Raw genomic sequence first — 20,144 nt, 5'->3', positions numbered from 1 at the left:
TCAGTGGTTTTGAGATCACGTCTGCCAGTTCCTTCAAAACATTGGGATGTAATCTATCTGTTCCTGGTGATTTGAACTTGTGTAGTGTGGATAAGTGTTCTCTTATCATTTTCTTGCTTATTTTGACTTGCATTCCTAATCTGCATTTTTTTTATCCCATTTATATCCCGCCCTTCTCTGACGACTCAGGGCGGCTTACAATCTAAGAAGCACAAATCAATGTGCTTAGCAATAGCCTTCATTCTATGTATATGCCTGCTTATTAGGGCTTTCGCCCCCCCCCAAGTGGCATTTTTTTTACAAAGTCAGCTTATTGCCCCCAACAATCTGGGTCCTCATTTTACCTACCTCTACCTACTTTCTTTTTCTGCATATGCTAATGGGACAGTTGACATAAAGCCAATTCTCCTAATGTAATCTACTTGGACCCCACCAGGAGGTCAACAACCTTGAGATGTCGACGGTTGACAAAGAATTGGCAGAAAAGAAGACGCTGGGAGAAATCCTGGCCCAGGAGGCTCCGGTGGCAGGGCTGCCACCTGGATATGTCCTGGTGAGAGAAGAGTGGTCACCACACCCCCTTAGTGGTTTGTTTTGATGGATGTCCCAACAACCTGGCTCACTTCTTAGCCCAGGTGTGGTACCACATGGAATGTTATGGAGGAATGTACCAAGACGATGCACCCCGGGTCCACATTGTTGCATCTAACCTAGAAAGGAGTGCTTCGGGGTGGTTGGTGTCCCTACACGAAGATGAGGCTCCGGAGCTGGACAACCTGGATGCCTTCATGAAGGCCGTGTGGGAGCGGTTTAAAGATCCCATGGTGACCCGATGGGCAGAGGCCCACATCCGCACCTTGAAGCCAGGCAAGCAGCCGGTGACAAAGTATATTCAAGACTTCCACAGCCTGGTTATTTACCTGAGGGATTGGCCTGAACGCATGCTGGTCTCCTTCCAAGAAGGACTGAACAAAGAGCTGTACCAAAATTGCTTGCCCTGAGGTGTACAACGCAACCTATGGGCATAGTTCCAAGTGGCCACCAAAGTAGAGATCGAGCTGATAGAATTCCAAGTGAACACAGTGCAAGACAACCGGCCCCATCAGGTGCCAGAGAGGTGTCCAGTCTCTAGAGCAGTGTTTTTCAACCTTTTTTGGGCAAAGGCACACTTGTTTCATGAAAAAAATCACGAGGCACTCCACCATTAGAAAATGTTAAAAAATTTAACTCTGTGCCTATATTGACTATATATAAAGTAATTCTCTTGAATAGGAATCAAATAAACACAAAGAAAGTATTTTATAATTACTTTTCAATTTTTCCCACGGCACACCAGGCAACATCTCGCGGCACACTAGTGTGCCGCGGAACAGTGGTTGAAAAACACTGCTCTAGAGGAGGAAGGGGGGACACGGCCCCAGACAGAGAAGGGAGGTCTTGCCAGAGCCCAGGAGCCTGCTTCCGTTCTGGAAAAGGTCACCAAGAGGCAGACTGCCTCACATTGCGACCTGCATCCACCCCTCTACCTCCGAGCCAGCCGAGAAAGAAGCCACAAGCAAAGCCAAAAGAGAAGACACATGTGGGGCAACAGGTTGTTGAGCTCTCTTCTCCATCTAGCAAGGAGGGGGGAACTCCAAGCAGTTCCAGTTTTTTATGAAAGTGACAATGAAGGGGCACATGACCCGATGGTAAGTGGCACCATTATAACTGGTGAAGGGTGAAGATTTTGGTGGCCTCCTCGGGAGTAAGGGGAGCCCTCATGGCGCTATTGGACTCAGGGTGCACCAGGTGCTTCATTAGCCCCCAAGTGGTGGAGAAACTGGGGATGAAACTGAGGAAGTTAAGACAGCCTATGCCGTTTTCCCAGTTGGACAGGTCAATATTGGGCAGTGTGCCAGCTACCTGCCTAACCGAACCAGTAAACCAAAACGGAATTCCGTGACCTGGCAGACGTTTTTAGTGAAAAGGAGTCCAATGTGCTTCCGCCTCACCGACCCACTGACTGCACAATCGAAATCATGCCAGTGCCATGTTGCCCAAACCCAAGATGTATTTGATGACGCCCAAGGAAATGGAGGAGCTCTGGGCGTTTATAGACAAGAACCTGGCTAAGGGGTTCATCCAGCCACCAAAGTCGAAGATAGCAGCCCCTGTACTCTTTCAGGAGAAGGATGGAAACCTGAGGCTGTGCATAGACTATAAAGGGCTGAACAGCATTTGCATGGAAAATATGTACCCACTCTCCCTGATGAGGGACATAGGCTATCTGGCCAAGGGGAAGATTTTCACCAAACTGGACTTGAGGGAGGCATACTACCGGGTGAGGATTAAAGAGGGAGATGAATGGAAAATAGTGTTTAATTGCCCCCTGGGTTGTTACCAGTTTCAAGTGATGCCATTTGGGCTGCAAGGGGCACCAGCTGTGTTCATGCAGTTGATAAACAAGGTTCTGTATGAGCATTGTACAAAGGGGTCTTGGTGGACCTGGATGATATATTAATATACACAGAGAGCCCCAAAGAGCATGTGAAATTGGTCAAAGTGTTTCTTAAAAAGTTACAGAAGGCTCACCTTTACTCCGTGCTGTCTAAGTGTCAATTCCATAAAACTCACCTAGACTACCTGGGGTACCGTATTTCCAAGGAGGGTGCAGAGATGGATCACAACAAGGTGAAGGCAATATTAGAGTGGGAACCCCCTTGCACCCAGAAACAGCTGCAAAGTTTCCTTGGTTTTGTGAACTTTTACTGCCAGTTCTTCCCTATGTTCACCCAGATAGCCTTGCCGAAAACAGGGGGAGGGGCAAAGCCCAAACCTGGCCAGCTGCTGAATTGGTTTCTTGAATGCCAAGCCACTTTCAAGAAGCTAAAGTGTGTCTTTGCTATGGAGCCGGTCCTAAAGTACCCTGACCTAGACAACCCTTTTGTGATACAGGCCGATGCTAGCGATGTGGTGGTAGGCGCAGTCCTACTTCAGAAAAATGCCAAGGGAGAACTATAACCTTGCACCTATACATCCAGCAAACTGTCTGATACTGAAAGGCACTGGGCTATATGGGAGCATTGAAAACCCCCTGAAAACTATCCCTCAAGCAAGTCCAATGGGCTCAGTATTTCAACTGCTTCAACTTCACCCTAGGTCTTGTGGAATTGAGGTGAGTAGGGAGGTGACATCATAGGAAACCATGATCTCCCCCTCCTCTATGCTGACAGATCTAATTTTCTCTAAAAATTCACTAGAGGAGTTCACAGTGGTATCATTGTTCATTACTAGGTATCTTAACCTGCCATATAGCCATTTGGCCAGCCCCGAGGTTGGAGTTCCCCTAAACGACACAATGGGTCTTAGGGGAGCTCCTTCCTTATGGATCTTGCTGTAATTGGGGACCGCTTGCAACAGCAGGAAGTGGGGCAACATCAAGATTCACTTAGCAATGAAGATCTGCTTCAGCTCATGTCCCTATGCCTGAAAACGTTTTTTACATTTCAAGGCACCATTTATGAACAGGTGAAGTGTACCCCTATGGGGTCCCCCATCTCTGGTGTCATTGCAGAGGTAGTCCTGCAACAGTTAGAGACCCGGGTGATGTCCATGTATCACCCCAAGTTTTCGGTGAGATATGTGGACGACACCTTTGTGATCATCAAAAGGCAGGACAAGGACAGGCTGATGAGGAAGCTCAATTCCATCTATCCTGATATCCGCTTTACTTTGGAAGAAGAGACCAATGGGGCTTTGGCCTTTTTAGATGTGTTGGTTAGACATCAACCTTACGGCTCGTTACACACATCGGTCTACCATAAATCCACCCATACGGACAGGATATTTCATTACGAAAGTAATCACCCCACAACACATAAGGCCAGCTGTATTAGGACCCTCTTTAGACATATAGACACACATTGCAGCACAAATAAGGCAAAACAGCTGCCATACAAATAAACTGGATGCTAGACTGAATGATACAATGAGGATAATAAGTGGGTGCATCAAGACCACGCTGACCTGCTGGCTTCCCATACTGAGCCATATTGCCCCACCAGCCTTAAGACAACAAGATGCACTTCTCAGAGTACAAAAAAATCTGCCGGTGCACTACAATATGCCATAGTTATCAATTGGAAGGCTTAAATCCAGGAATCCCCACAGATACTTGGACAGCAGCTACATAACATTAACTTTAATATAAAATCCCTGTGGAAAGTAAACTGGACTCAGTTTCCAGAAAAAAGATACCTGACCTGACACAAAAATTAGTGGGTTTTGGTGCCACTCGTCAGCGCTGGAAAACTTTGAATAGGATCTGTACCTTGCATGGTATCTGCCAGGACTCTGTTTAAATAGGGCAGAGTATCCTCCCCTGAATGTGACTGTAGTGTTCCTTGTCAGACAGTGAATCACATAGTGACTTTCTCCAACTAACAAATACTGCGCTTAATTGGACAAATGGCCTAGATATTAATATATAGAACACTTTTTCTATTCTTATGAATCAACATATTTTAAAATGTAAACTATAATTTTTTGAATTACCTTACAAAATTGATTACATATTTCCATCATACGTGTGTTGTTAGTTGTGAAGTCGTGTCTGACCCATCGCGACCCCATTGACAACGTTCCTCTAGGCCTTCCTGTCCTTTACCATCTTCTGGAGTCCATTTAAGCTCACGCCTACATACGTGTTCCATAGTATTATGTGCTCCTATATAATTTTATTACTGTTATCCATGTGCTCTATGCCATACACTAAATAAGCTAGTTACACACTGGAAACACGTTTTGCACTCAAAACCGGGGGTTTCAAAGCTGAAATGGTTCAATTTCAAAATGTTTTGTGCACTCCTAATCCTGATGAACATTTCTAATCCTGATGAACCCTAAGGAGTTTTGAAGAATTGAAAAAAAATGTTAAAAAGGGAGGGAGGGAGATGGGCAGTTAAGTAATAGGAAATATAAAATAAATAAAAATAAAGTATTTCAATAATGCTGAAATATGTTCAGCTTAAAGAAGAACAAGAAGAACATGCAACACTGTGGTGGTCAAAACTGAAGTGATTCAGCAGGAGCTGTGTCTAGTCACATAGTATGCATGAGGGCAGAGCACTCATCAAATAATTCTGTAAGCTCTAAAAGGTTCCAAGCAGGCACATAGCCCATGTGTGTGAATCATGGAGACCACAAAGAAGATGCCTACTTACCTAAGTTTTGGACAATTTTGCCCTAATGCATTCAAGATGGCATCAGTGATATTGGAACAGCCAGAAGCACATAGAGATTGCATCTTATGGCATCCTCTACATATTGTAATGAGGCCATCATCTGTTATTTGCTAGAAAAGGAAAGGAAGTCAATCAATCATAGTGAGAAGCAGGATTGGGGTGATGCTGTGTCCAATTTGCTCTGCAAATTCTAAAATTAAATGTTAAAAAGTATTTGTTGGTGAAACATTTGGATGAATGACTATTTGGCAACTATCACATGAAAAACCAGAATGCCAACTGCATACAATCGCCCCAAATCAGTTCTTTTTTTGGATAAATGTTCCATTTTTGGCATCACCACAAACTGGTCCACGATACTTTCTTGGAAAAGAAATGTACATCCTCTTCCAGCTTCTTTATACACACATAAAAACAGACTGTATTTTAACACAAGTTTAATCAAAAAGAAGACAAGACCAACAAACCATGGTAGTTCAAAATAAAGATTTTTTTCCCCAGCCTGTTCTACAAACAAACAAACTTTGGAAAAAAATTCACATACAATGCAAATGAAAACCAGATGGATTTACTAGACTAAATGCTAATATTACAATGGTTTTAGAGGACTTCCCAAGATTTTAAAGTGGTATTCATTATATAGAAATGTGAAGAAATAGCTGCCAATTTGAGAGTTTAAAATGGAGTCAAGCAAAGTCTTCAGAATTTGGGTATGGAATAAAGTGAGTTTTACTTTGTGGTATATAGTGGCTTTTGGGTTGGTTGGTTGGTTGGATGGTTGGTTGGTTGGTTGGTTGGTCTGTCATAAAAGTGTACAAGCCAAAAGAGTATTTTAAAGCCCCCAATTCAAAATTTAAATTATGCTAGGAAACATGACAGCTGATTTGAAGGATCAGGCATGGAGTATCCATATATGATTTTAAAAATAAAAGTGCCAGAAAGCAAGTCTTACAAAAACTCTCATTTTAAATGTATTACTAGGGAGACAGTGATGGAGGGAAAGCTGCAGTTTGAAAGAAATGCTTCTGTACAGGAGAAAGCTCATTATTATAAAGGATAGTTTGCCATTTCAATATTGCACAACCCTACATGTGTGTGGACACATCCACAAACACACATATTAATCAGTAGGTTGCTGAAGACTTGCTACCCAATAATTCTACTCAGATGCTACTTCAATGTTGGTTTTCTTGTGTATATGGGAAAAGAAGGTAAAGCACCAAGTGACTCAGAAAGTGCATCATGAATCTTCAACCTACAAGTTTGATTGGCTTGTTTGAAAATTGCTACCTCCTTTTTATTTCACAATCTATCTTTATCCCTTTTCTGATCAAATAGATACATCTGGAAGCAAACTAGTAGACTGCAATGATATATCATATTTATTGGTGGTTCAAAAGTATTCTATGAACCAACTTAACACAACACAAAGAGCTGTGGTGGCTGCCAGCAGTTGGGCAGCTCGATTCTCACTGGCTCAAGGTTGACTCAGCCTTCCATCTTTCCGAGGTTGGTAAAATAAGGACCCAGATTGTTGGAGGCAATAATGCTGGAAGTAACGGTTTACTTTGGAGAGAGAGAGAGGGAGAGGGAGAGGGAGAGAGAGACTGTAAAGACTTGAAGGGTGTCAAGGGAACTATAGAAATTGAGAGATTGTGCCAGTGTTAGCCAGGCTTCCTAACCATACAGATGGTTGGCCAATTATGTAATTCCCTAATTTGCTCCTAAACCTACTGTGCTTCAACCTTGAAGCACTTTTTCCTTAGTGATCCTCACAATTCAGAATATGAAGGGACCAAGCCCCAAACAAGAAAAATGGCAAAATAAATCACATCTGATTTAATTATAGTAAAATCAACTGCTTGATTCATGAAAATACTAGTTGAACTAGGACAATGTAGAAATTTTGATCTGTACATCCCATTCCCTCCAGCTTATTTTATTGCTGATATTTTAAACATTTTCCTATCCCCATTACTTTTCTACTATAAAATAAACAGCCACTCTGCTAAGCCAATAGTGATAACATAAAACATTATGATGTGGAATAGGTAATTTACAAAGCTGTCACATTACAAGAAAAGAGAAAAAGCTGGGTTCATAATGACCAACTTCTTACCAAGCACGTTTGCAAATTCAAAGTCAGTAATTCAGGACAGTGTGCACCAATGTATTTGAGAGCTTCATCTTCCAGCTAAGAGGAGAAGGACAGAAAAGGAGAAAACAGACAATTTTCTAGGTCACTTCATTGTACTTTTCTTTTATAGCATGAGTGGGCAAGGTACAGTCAATCCTGTTTTTCCTTACTCCAGATCATGATGCTGCAATTCACAGCAGAACCCAGAAATTTGGTGATATATTTCAATATTTATTTACAAGAAAACAGTTTTCTTTTCACTGCCCTCCTTAAAAAAAAGCAACCCACCCCAAAGAAGCTGCAAACATTGTTATATTGTTAACTAATTGCTATGCCTCCTGCAGCCCTTGAATTTTGAGTGTGTTGCTGAAACAAGCTACTGCTAAGCTTGTAAAGCCGCCCTGAGTCTTCGGAGAAGGGCGGGATATAAATGGAATTAAAATAAAAATAAATAAAAAAAATAAAAATATATACAGGCCAACATCATTTACTGACTGCCTCATGCAGCAACTGTTCAAAGTTACAACAGTGCTGGGAAAAAATAACTATGCAGCCACCTGACCTTCACAGCGTCTTTCACTCAGTCACCATTTAAGTATGACCTCTGGCTGCAAATGAATTTCCCATCTCTGCCCTATGGGTGTAACAACACATGCTATCCCTGGCATAATAGTTCCAGAATTCCTTTTCTAAAAAATAAGAGTGCATTTTTAGAATTAAGCACTTCAAATCATATTTTATTTCAAAGGGAAAACAAAGATGTTTTCCATAAAGCAAAAAATGCACACATATTATTTGTAGATGACCAGACTGAGCCCGAGAGAGGGGTCAAGCACGTCATCAGTCTCAAGTCCCGTGTCTACAAGAGATCTAAGTCCTTGAATTCCGTTGACTGCCAATTTGCTTTGACCATTAGTAGTTCAGATTCTTGCAGAGTGTTAGCATGCAATAAACCTGTAGTCATCTGAACCACCTTGCTTCCTGATTTCTTGCACCTGACATTATTTTTGCTAATATAAATGTTACACATGTTGAATCAAGGGAAACAGATGAGCAATAATTAAGGCCCTTAGTGCCACCAACAGTTTTCTTACAATCTCATAGATTTAAAAACTGCTCATATTATCCTTAAAAAAGGATTGGAATCTAAAATTAAAGTTACATTTTCTAAACCAACTATAGTTTCTTCATTTATAGCAGGGGTGTCAAACTGCCGGCCCACAGGCCGGATGCATCATAGCAAAACTGCACCCACCCCATTGCCGGCAATGACAAAAAAGTCGCGATACGTTGCAACACATTATGTGATGTTACCAGTTTGACACCCCTGCTTTATAGTTTGCACTAATATTTCTTGGGGTAATTGAACAGCAGTGTTACACTAATGATGATTTAAATGTGCCCAGGAATGTCATACAATTTAAGACTGCACAAGAAACATCAAGACAACTTGTAAAGGAAAACAAAACATAGTTAAGACAACCTGTCTGCTGTTCAACAGGTTCAATTTTGAACTTGATCATATCTGGCAAAATCTTGGTAAACTAGACAAAATTGTTTTGGAAATAGAACACATTAACCTTTCTCCAAACTGGTATACTGTGGAAATGTTGCCTACAATTTTCAGAATTCCCAGCCAATACAAACAACCCTGACTGGGCATTTTAGAAATTGCAAGCAATATGTCTGGAAGACACCTACTTGCCTAAGTGTGTGATATACAGTACAGGTGAAACTCGAAAAATTAGAATATCGTGCAAAAGTTCATTTATTTCAGTAATGCAACTTAAAAGGGGAAACTAATATATGACATAGACTCATTACATGCAAAGCAAGATAGTTCAAGCTATGATTTGTCATAATTGTGATGATTATGGCATACAGCTCATGAAAACCCCAAATCCACAATCTCAGAAAATTAGAATATTACATGCAATCAATAAAACAAGGAGTGTGTCAGAATCCATTTATATCATATTCATAAAAGTATGTTTAAAACATAATTCCATGGATTCTGCCATCTCCCGAAGAGGAGAGAACGGATGTGTATTGAGCTGGTATTAGGCATTTCAAAGGAAAAGAGAAGCCTTTTGAACTGGGGAAACAAAAGGGGGGGCTAGCATCTGGCTTGTGTCACGGAAGAGAGTAATAAACATAAAAGGTCCTAAGTTCCTTTTTCCCATGAGAGGGATGATACGAGGTAAATGATGGGAGACTGACCAAATGGGGTTAAGGGGGGGGGGTTAAACCGGGAACTCTTTATAAGGGTTTAGTTCGTGGAACAATATTAAGTCCTGTCTTGTATTCCTACAACCAAGCATGTCATAGTAAAGATTCTTTTTGGACTAGATTTGACTGCACGAGTTTTGTCTTCCTAAGACGTGGTTTGGGGTGGGTCCTGACAGAGTGTACATAGAACAATATCGGACCTCTGAAAAGTATAACCATGCATATGTACTCAGTACTTGGTTTGGGCCCCTTTTGCAGCAATTACTGCCTCAGTGCGGCCTGGCATGGAAGCTATCAGCCTGTGGCACTGCTGAGGTGTTATGGAAGACCAGGATGCTTCAATAGTGGCCTTCAGCTCTTCTGCATTGTTCGGTCTCATGTCTCTCATCTTTCTCTTGGCAATGCCCCATAGATTCTCTATGGGGTTCAGGTCAGGCGGGTTTTCTGGCCAATCAAGCACAGTAATCCCACAGTCACTGAACCAGGTTTTGGTGCTTTTGGCAGTGTGGGCAGGTGCCAGGTCTTGCTGGAAAATGAAGTCAGCATCCCCATAAAGCTCGTCCGTGGAAGGAAGCATGAAGTGCTCCAAAATCTCCTGGTAGACGGCTGCGTTGACCCTGGACTTAATGAAGCACAGTGGACCAACACCAGCAGATGACATGGCTCCCCAAATCAACACAGACTGTGGAAACTTCACACTGGACTTCAAGTATCTTGCAGTGTGTGCCTCTCCATTCTTCCTCCAGACACTGGGTCCTTGGTTTCCAAATGAGATGCAAAAGTTGCTCTCATCAGAAAAGAGGACTTTGGACCACTGAGCAACAGACCAGGTCTGTTTTTCTTTAGCCCAGGCAAGACCCTTCTGACGTTGTTTGTTGTTCAGGAGAGGCTTGACAAGAGGAATACGACATTTGAAGCCCATGTCCAGGATCTCTCTGTGTGTGGTGGCTCTTGATGCACTGACTCCAGCCTCAGTCCACTCCTTGTGAAAGTCCCCAACACTTTTGAATGGCCTTTTGCTGACAATCCTCTCCAGGCTGCAGTCATCCCTGCTGCTTGTGCACCTTTTTCTTCCACACCTTTCCCTTCCACATAACTTTCTATTAATGTGCTTTGATACAGCACTTTGGGAACATCCAATTTCTTTTGCAATTACCTTTTGAGGCTTTCCCTCCTTATGGAGGGTGTCAATGATGGTTTTCTGCACAACTATCAGGTCAGCAGTCTTCCCCATGATTGTGATTCCTACTGAACCAGACTGAGAGACCATTTAAAGGCTCAGGAACCCTTTGCAGGTGTTATGGCTTAATTAGCTGATTAGAGTGGGACACTTTGAGCCTAGAATATTGCACCTTTTCACAATATTCTAATTTTCTGAGATTGTGGATTTGGGGTTTTCATGAGCTCTAAGCCATAATCATCACAATTATGACAAATCACGGCTTGAACTATCTTGCTTTGCATGTAATGAGTCTATCTCATATATTAGTTTCCCCTTTTAAGTTGCATTACTGAAATAAATGAACTTTTGCACGATATTCTAATTTTTCGAGTTTCACCTGTATCCCACCTCAGTAAATCTTCCTTAATATTGTTACAAATGGTTACATAGTTATTTTGAAACAATTTAGAATTAGTATTTGACAATATCACTCCAAGATATTTAACCTTTCCTACCTTAAAGCCTGATTTTTTGTTAAGATTTCATTTTCATATGCAGCCATATTTTTGACTAACATCTTTGTTTTCTGTTTATTTTAAAACCAACCAAAGCTCCAAAGTCATTCAACTTCTTCATCAGATATTCCAAACTGTTTCTTGGGTCTTGCAAAAATACAATTAAATCATCCACAAAGGCTCTTAGCTTATAGGTTTCTTTTTTAATTTTCACACCCATAATTTTGTTGTCTTATCTGATGTCGCTATTCAAAACCTCTAGGACTAAAATAAAAAGCAGTGGCCTTCTCTTGCACCTTTTTGAATCTCACATAGTTTAGTCAATTCACCATTAACAATGATACATACATGTTGTTCTGTACCAGCCTGCTACCGGCCCTGCAGAAAAGGCAGGGACAACCCCTTTTACAAGAAGGCAAGAGGCTGGAATTACGCCTGCCAAATTTATTGCTACAAAAACAAATAGAACAAGACACGAACCAAGAAACAGGAGCTTTTCAAGCGGTTGCCTTCAGCAAACCAGCCCTCCCATGCATTCCCCCTTAAATACAGTTCAGGGCGTGGCTTCTCTCTGCCTCCTTCCGAGGAGCCCCATTGCCTTCCTCTGTTTACTCCTGATTGACTGCCTCCTGCGTCGGGCATCCTTGAACAGGGCCAGCTGTGGGTCATCTTCATCCACGCTGTCAGGCTCACACAGCTGGGTCTGCGTCGTGACCAGATGAGAGGGGCCTGGCTGAGGGCTCTCATCAAGCTGTCCAATCACCTCAGCAAGCTCTTCAACACCCCCCCTCCTCCTCCTCCTCTGAGTCGTCCGACCCAACTGCCGAACCCACAGGCTGACCCTGAATCACAACACATGTTGAGGTGTATACATTGTTCCTGTAACTTGAATAAATTGCTCTCCAAAGTCCATTTCATCCAAAAGTCTGAATGAAAGCCCAGTTTAAGTTGTCAAAGGCTTTTTCTGCATCTAAGAATATTAGGGCTGCCTGAGTCTCAATGTGATATTACAAATCAATCAATCAATCAATCAATCAATCAGAACAGAGCTGGAAGGGACCTTGGAAGTCTTCTAGTACAACTCTCTGCTCAAGCAGGAGACCCTATACCATTTCAGATATTGTAGGTGGCTGTCCAGTCTTTTCTTAAAAACCTCCAGTGATGAAGCCCCTACAACTTTTAAAGGAAAGCTGTTCCACTGGTTAATTGTCCTCACTGTTAGGAAGTTTCTCCTTAATTCCAGGTTGCTTCTCTCCTTGATTAGTTTCCATCCATTGTTTCCTGTCTTGCCTTCTGGTGCTTTGGAAAATAAGTTGACCCTCTCCTTTGTGGCTGCCCCTCAAATACTGGAATACTGCTATCATGTCATCCCTAGTCCTTCTTTTCTCTAGACTGGCCATACCCAGTTCCTGCAACCATTCTTCATATGTTTTTGTCTCCAGGCCTTTAATCATCTTAGTTTACTTCTTTGCACTTTTTCCAAAGTCTCAACGTCTTTTTTGTAATGTGGTAACCAAAACTGGATGCAGTATTCCAGGTGTGACCTTACTAAGGCTTTACTGTATAAAGCCTTAATACTTCACGTGATTTTGATTCTATGCCTCTGTTTATACAACCAAGGATTGTATTAGCTTTTTTGTCTGCTGCCGCACACTGCTGGCTCATGTTTAATTGATCGACCACTAGGACTCCCAAGATCCCTCTCATAGTTACTGTTTTTGAGCCAGGTTTCTGTAAAATAGGCTTGTTCAGTCTCCATCTAAACTGTGAAGTCTTTTTTCTAAGTAGAAGAACTGGATTATGAACTGAAAAACTTTTAGGCAGAATATCCACTTTTGCAATTTTATTAGCAAGATTCTTAGCGAGATTCTTAGAAATAAAAATGAACTAAGGCTTGCGACCAAAGTCAAAAATAACAAAAAAAGCTTCTTTCAACATGTAAAAAACAAGAAAAAAGTTAAGGAAATGATTGGTCCATTAGTGGGGGAAAGTGGCAAGAAGGTGACAAACAACAGGGAGAAAGCAGAACTATGTGAGAGGGATCTTGGAGTCCTAGTGGACAATCACTTAAATATGAGCCAGCAGTGTGCTGCAGCTGCAAAAAAGCCAACACAGTGCTAGGCTGCATTAACAGAGGGATAGAATCAAGATCACGTGAAGTGTTAATACCACTTTACAATGCCTTGGTGAGACCACACTTGGAATACTGCATCCAGTTTTGGTCACCACGTTGTAAAAAAGATGTTGAGACTCTAGAAAGACTACAGAGAAGAGCAACAAAGTTGATTAGGGGACTGGAGGCTAAAACATATAAGGAACGGTTGCTGGAATTGGGTATGTCTAGTTTAATGAAGAGAAGGGCGAGGGGGGGACATGATAGCAGTGTTCCAATATCTCAGGGGCTGCCACAAAGAAGAGGGAGTCAAGCTATTCTCCAAAGCACCTGAAGGCAAGACAAGAAGCAACGGATGGAAACTAATCAAGGAGAGAAGCAACCTAGAACTAAGGAGAAACTTCCTGACAGTTAGAACAATTAACCAGTGGAGCAACCTGCCTCCAGAAGTGGTGAATGCTCCAACACTGGAAGTTTTGTTTTTTAAAAAATATTTTATTGATTTTCCAATTTTATATATAAATATTTAGAAGGCAATGTAGTAATTGGGTTAAACAATAATTCAGTAATACAATCTTTGGTAGGTATCTCAGGTTAGATCATCAAATATTTCTTCTCTGTTTCCCTTAACTTTTGCTATTTCATATTTAGGCTGACAGATTTCTAATTGTATCAAAACTTAATATAGACTTCATTATCACAATTATACATTTTTTTGCTTATACATATCTTAATAAATCTCAATAAACAATCAATATCCTGTTGTTAAATTTTACCTTGTTCTAATTTTTAATTACATATTTCCAGTTTAACTTTTAATATCCATAGTATTTAACTTTCAGGTAACCCAAATTTCCTTTATCTCATTTCATGAAAATTATAATATCTAAAATACATATATTAGTTACTTAACTATATTCTTATTTTATTTCATAAACATTTTCTACTTCACACCCTAATACATCACCACCTTGATTATATTCTCTGGGCCAGTCAATAATTCAAACCTATTTTCTAATAGTTTACATTTCCCTTGTACATCTAAATCTTCAATATTAAGCCAATTAATCCCTTATTTTTTTGCTATTTTCCAACTATTTTAAATCTAATAATCAAACTTCCCATTGTGTCAAAATGTCCATTTAAGCCACTAACTAACAGTTTAGGGTCCTCTCTATTAAATCAAAAGGCCCCAGTTTTTCAACCTAATTCTACCTTTCTTCTTTCTTCTTTTGCCAACCAAGCTTCCATACCAATGTTTTCAAATCATCAAATCATGTTTTTCTATTGTTGTGACTTATATGACGTTTAGAGCGCATTTTATGGCCAATTCATGCAAAACTCCACGTAATCCTAAAGGGTTCACATACTTTTTCTTGCAACTGTATGAGTGAATGTTAACCAATAAAGAACACAGCTGCTCAAGATTCGTGTGAGTCTCCTTTCATACGACACGTGGCGCCCGAACAGGGACCCGATACTTCGTCGGGCAAGGACTTGGTGCACCGTCAACCCTTTATTCGGGTTTCTGTAAGTATGGGGTCTTCGCTTTCTGATTTGCAAAGGAAGCATGTTGAGGAACTCGGGTTTTTATTAAAAAAGGACAGTCATGAGGTATCTCAGCAAAGCCTTTCCAGGCTAGTTCAGGAGCTTTCTGCTCAATGTTTATGGTACCCGGAAAAGGGATCTTTAAAATTAACAGATTGGGAAAAAATTGGAACTACTTTACATGCGGAGCCTAGGGCTGCTGTTGAAATTCTACATCTCTGGCATTTATGTCAGCATGCTATAGAAAAATTTGGCAACAATGTAGTATCATTAGTGTCGCCACCTCCCCCTCCGACTTATACTTCTCCGGATATTTGTCCACCGGTAGCCCCTGAGGCTTATATTAGTCCCACTGCTCCCACAGATACTGGTCAACCTTGTCCTGCAAGGTCTTCTTTTCAAAAAAATGGTGGAATCCTGTAAAAAGGATCCATCTTTATCTGGTGCAGAACTCACTGAGCTTTTGGCTGTTTGCCCTGTTCAATATAGAGAGGGGGAAGGTCAGCAGATAGCAGAATGGGAAGGGTTACCTTATCAGATTCTGAGGGAACTTAAAAAGGCTATCACTGAGTATGGTTCAACTAGTAATTTCACAAAAGGTCTTCTAGAAGGAATTAAGAATGGATATATTATGGTACCAGAAGATTGGAAACAGTTAAGTCGCATGATGTTAACATCAATGCAATATGTAGTCTGGGAGAGCGAGTACATTCGTCATGCTCAGGCTGCTGCCTTGGCTGGGGGGGGGCGTATACCACTGAGCAGTTAACAGGGGTTGCACCCTTTGCTACCATACCAACTCAGCTTGCTTTACCCCAAGCCACCTTGGCAATGGTATCAAAATGTGCCTTTTGTGCCTTTCTGAAGGTTCCCCAGACTGGAAAAAGCAAAGTAAGTTTCTCCAGCATACGGCAGGCTGCTAATGAACCATACGCAGATTTTGTAGAAAGATTGTCAAAGGCCATTAAACAGCAGTTTGATAATGCTGAAGCTGCTGGGGAATTGTTACGGCAGCTGGCTACAGAAAATGCCAACACTGATTGTAAAAGGGCTCTTCAACCATTGAAAGCTTCTGGCTATTATACTTTAGCTGATATGCTGCGCGTGTGCCAGGATATTGGTTCTCAGACTTACAAAATGCATCTCCTGGCAGCGGCTATTCAGAAGGGCCAGAAACCCACTGGTTCTTGCTTTAAATGTGGGAAACCTGGCCATTTTCAAAGGGAATGTTGTTCAGTGGCCCCTAACAGTGCTCAAAATAGGCCATCAAAGAAATGCCCAGTCTGTAAAAAGGGATTTCATTGGGCTAATCAATGTCGCTTTCGCTCGGGAAACTTGTTAATGGGTGGGGCACCCACCCAGACACCAAAGAGTGCCTTCCCGATAGCAGCTCAGCCTCCTCAGACTTTCTCTCCACCTCCCTGGCAACAGCAGGTAGTGCTGGGATCGATCTAATTACCCAGGCGGATAGTGATTTTAAGGTCCCGCTGCAAGTGAACCTTATTCCATCTCAGTATCATGGACCTTTGCCTGTTGATACTGTGGGCTTATTGTTGCCTCGTTCGTCTGCGCACAAAAGGGGTTGCTTTGTGGTTCCAGGTGTCATAGATTCTGACTATACTGGAATTATTATGATGCAGGTTTGGGTCAACATGCCCCAGCTTCTCCCTAAAAATTCTTCAATTGCTCAGCTATTGCTTCTTTCTTATGTCGTTCCGAAGCCAGGAAGGGGAGCTCGAGGAAATTCTGATTTTGGCTCCACTTCCACTTCGGTGGCACTGGTGAAACAAGTTACTTCTTCCCGCCCCCTACTTACTTTATACTTAAATAAGCAACCATTTCAGGGTCTTTTGGATACTGGAGCAGATGTTACTGTTATTTCTTCATTACAGTGGCCTGTTCAGTGGCCCAAGCAACCTGTTTCTTCTTTGTGGGGTGTTGGCGGTTCAACAGATGCGTGGCCAAGCGTTCATGCTATTTCAGTTTCCACCGGTGCTGGTAAGACATTCTCTTTGCATCTGTATATTCTTGACATTCACACCAATATATGGGGTCGTGATATCCTTATCTTTTTAGATGCTCATTTAGTTTTGGATGATGGCTCTACCTCTTAAATGGACCTGAACTACACCTGTTTGGGTAGAGCAGTGGCCACTTTCTCAGGAAAAGCTATCTGCCCTTCATACTTTGGTGGAGGAACAATATCGAGCTGGTCATATTGAATTTTCTACTAGCCCTTGGAACACTCCTGTTTTTGTAATAAAAAAGAAAAGTGGAAAATGGAGATTCCTGCACGATCTAAGAAAAATCAATTCGTGTATTCAACCTATGGGTCCTTTGCAATGTGGATTACCTAATCCAAACTTAATTCCTACAAATTATAAAATTTTGGTGGTAGATTTAAAGGATTGTTTCTTTACCATCCCTTTGCAAGCTCAGGATAAAGAAAAATTTGCTTTTACAGTCCCTGTTTTGAATAACAGCATGCCTACCCAGCGATATCAGTGGTGTGTATTGCCTCAGGGTATGCTGAATTCCCCTACTTTATGTCAGTATTTTGTGGATCAGGCTCTTCAGCCATTTCGGGATATGTATCCCACATATATTGCGTATCATTATAATATGGATGATATCCTGGTTGCTGGTGAATCTATAGATCCTCGCAAGACTGCGGCTGCATTGGAGGCTGTTGTTGCAAAAAGGGGGCTGTATATAGCAAAGGAAAAGATTCAACTTGTTGAGCCTTATCTATACCTTGGACATCGTTTGTTACATGATTCTTCCATTCCTGTCTTGCCTGACCTGAAGGTTTTTTACAGTCAGGGCTTTTTTTCTCATAGAACGCTCAGAACGGAGTTCCGGCACCTTTTTTGGATGGAACCTTGTAGGGTAGGCAAGGCGGGTTTGTATGACACGTGTGAGTTCCAGCACCTTTTTCTTTTACAAAAAAAGCACTGGGTACAGTGGCAGAAATTGCTCGGTATTATAAATTGGGCTCGCCCTTTCTTTTCTATCACCACAGGGGAAATGCTTCCTCTCTTTCAATTATTTAAGGGTCCTAAGCAGCCAGGAGATCTGGTTTATCTCTCTGACAAACAACGAGATTGTTTGGCTACATTGTTTGCCAAGCTTAAAGGGAGGTTTGTCAATCATCTTCCCTGTGCTACCTCTTGTCTTCAGCTTGTGCTTATTCCAACATCCCCCTTACCTACAGGATGTTTGTATACCCCATGTTCTGATAAAAGGATTAATATTCATGAGTGGGTGCATTTGTCTACCACCCCTCCACGCAATATTTATCCGTATCAATCTGCTTTAGAAGATCTAATTATTAAGGGACGCCGGCGAGCTTTAGCATTAACAGGCAGTGATTTGGTTTCTATTTCTTTCATGAGAACTAAATTAGAGCATGACCATTTACTCACTGTGTCTGATTCTTATCAGATAGCCCTTGCCAATTATGTGGGTAGTGTTGAATATTCTTTGCCCAAAGATCCCCGTATCACTATTACGGCAACGCTTAGCCCTCCGTTTGCTTCTATTTTTTCTCAGACGCCTGTGGCTAACGCGCTTACTGTCTTTAGTGATGGCTCTCCAACTTGAGGAGTGGTTGTGTGGTTTTCCTTAAATCACTGGCATACCAAATTTACTTCTCGCCAAGTGTCTGCACAACGTTCAGAACTTGCAGCAGTGATTCTCGCATTGCAACATTTTTCTTCTGTCGCTATTAACCTTGTGGTAGATACTCAGTATGTTTATCTTGCCATGCAAACTTTGCCCTATGCTTATTGTGCTCCTCATTTGGACATTAACTTGTTATCTTTGTTTCTTACACTTAAACATCTTTTAGAACAGCGCTTTTGTCCTCTTTATGTTGAACACATTCGAAGCCATTCTCCTTTTGATAAAGCTCTCACCCAAGGGAATGCCGTAGCCAATAACGCATTACGGAATGTTGCTTCTCTTTTTTCCAATCCAATTGATAGTCATTCCTTCTTTCATCAGTCAGCAAAATCTCTTGTGAAGCAATTTCATATTCCTTTTTCGCATGCCCAGGACATTGTTCGTGCTTGTCCTGCTTGTCAGCAGTCTGCTGTTCCTTTTCCTATGGGGGTTAATCCTCGTGGCACATCAGCCAATCAGCTTTGGCAAATGGATGTTACCCAGTTTCCTCCCTTTAAACTTTATATTTATTTACATGCTTCTATTGACACTTACTCTCGCTTTTTGTGGGTTACTGCTTCTCGTCACGAGCATTCAGCGGATGTTATTTCTCATTGTTTGTCTGCTTTTTCTGTGATGGGTCATCCAGCTCAGTTGAAAACTGACAATGGGCCTGCATATGTCAGCAAGGATTTCTCACAGTTTTGCCTTCGCTGGCATGTTTCTTTAACTCATGGTATACCATACAATTCACAGGGCCAGGCTATCATTGAGCGTGCACATTGTACCTTTAAGGGCTTACTTGAAAAACAAATGAAAGGGGAAAGTGGGCCTTACCATCTTCGAAGGATTAATGATTTCTTAGCAGTCATGCTATTTACTTGGAATTATCTAACTGTCTCCGATTCTTTTTCAGAGCTGTTCATTATCATTTTCAAGTAGAAAAGTTATTGGAGAAACCTTTGGTGCACTATCATCAAAGCCCTGATCCGCAGTGGAAAGGCCCTGCTCGACTGATTACCTGGGGATGTGGCTACGGTGCAGTAGAAGATCCTGACACTAAACGTGCTGTGTGGGTGCCTGCTCGTTGTATTCGTCCGTATCATGGCATGGCATCAGGGTCTGTCCAATCCGATTCCGAACTTCAATCTTCAGCTGAAAACGGAGACTCGGCTTCCAAAAGTTAAAACTAAAGGGCTGGTGCACTCACATGGGGACAGGTGAAGGCTACTACTTATCAAGCCCAACAGCAATTAGATAAGGCAGCCTTGCCTCAGACACCAGAGAATTTGGTAGCTGCTGTATTTGCCATCATAACAGCTAATTCTGTCACTGTTTTATTGTTCCTTTGTTTGCTGTTTCCTTCTGCTATAGCTACCACTGACCTTGAGGATAGCAATACCACATATGTTGCCCCGAGTCCCAATTTATGGGTGCGTCACGCTCAATACATGTTCACTGTACATGGTCCAGGGGTTGTGCTATGTTATGAGCCGCCTATGGCCCTTGGCCAAGTGGCATTTAGACTGAATCTTATAGTGTCCACTGCATTTGT

The 20,144-nt window shown here is 41.7% G+C and overlaps 1 protein-coding gene across 2 annotated transcripts in view; it reads right to left on the bottom strand.

Annotated features, from left to right (window-relative positions):
* Nucleotides 1-20,144, bottom strand: part of LOC308676568 (F-box/LRR-repeat protein 20-like) — a gene marked incomplete at both ends in the record, with an annotated part of 278,610 nt that overhangs the window by 54,244 nt on the left and 204,222 nt on the right. For both annotated transcript variants that reach the window (XM_081342445.1, XM_081342446.1), the window contains 2 exons: nt 5,202-5,332; nt 7,342-7,416. In XM_081342445.1, the coding sequence (XP_081198571.1) occupies nt 5,202-5,332; nt 7,342-7,416 (206 nt within the window). The remainder of the gene's footprint in view (nt 1-5,201; nt 5,333-7,341; nt 7,417-20,144) is intronic.

The sequence above is a fragment of the Vipera berus genome (assembly GCF_964194415.1).
Source record: "Vipera berus genome assembly, chromosome: W".
In the NCBI taxonomy this organism is placed as follows: Eukaryota; Metazoa; Chordata; class Lepidosauria; order Squamata; family Viperidae; genus Vipera; species Vipera berus.
The sequence above is the reverse complement of the archived record's forward strand: the minus strand, read 5'-3'. Positions and strand labels throughout refer to the sequence as shown.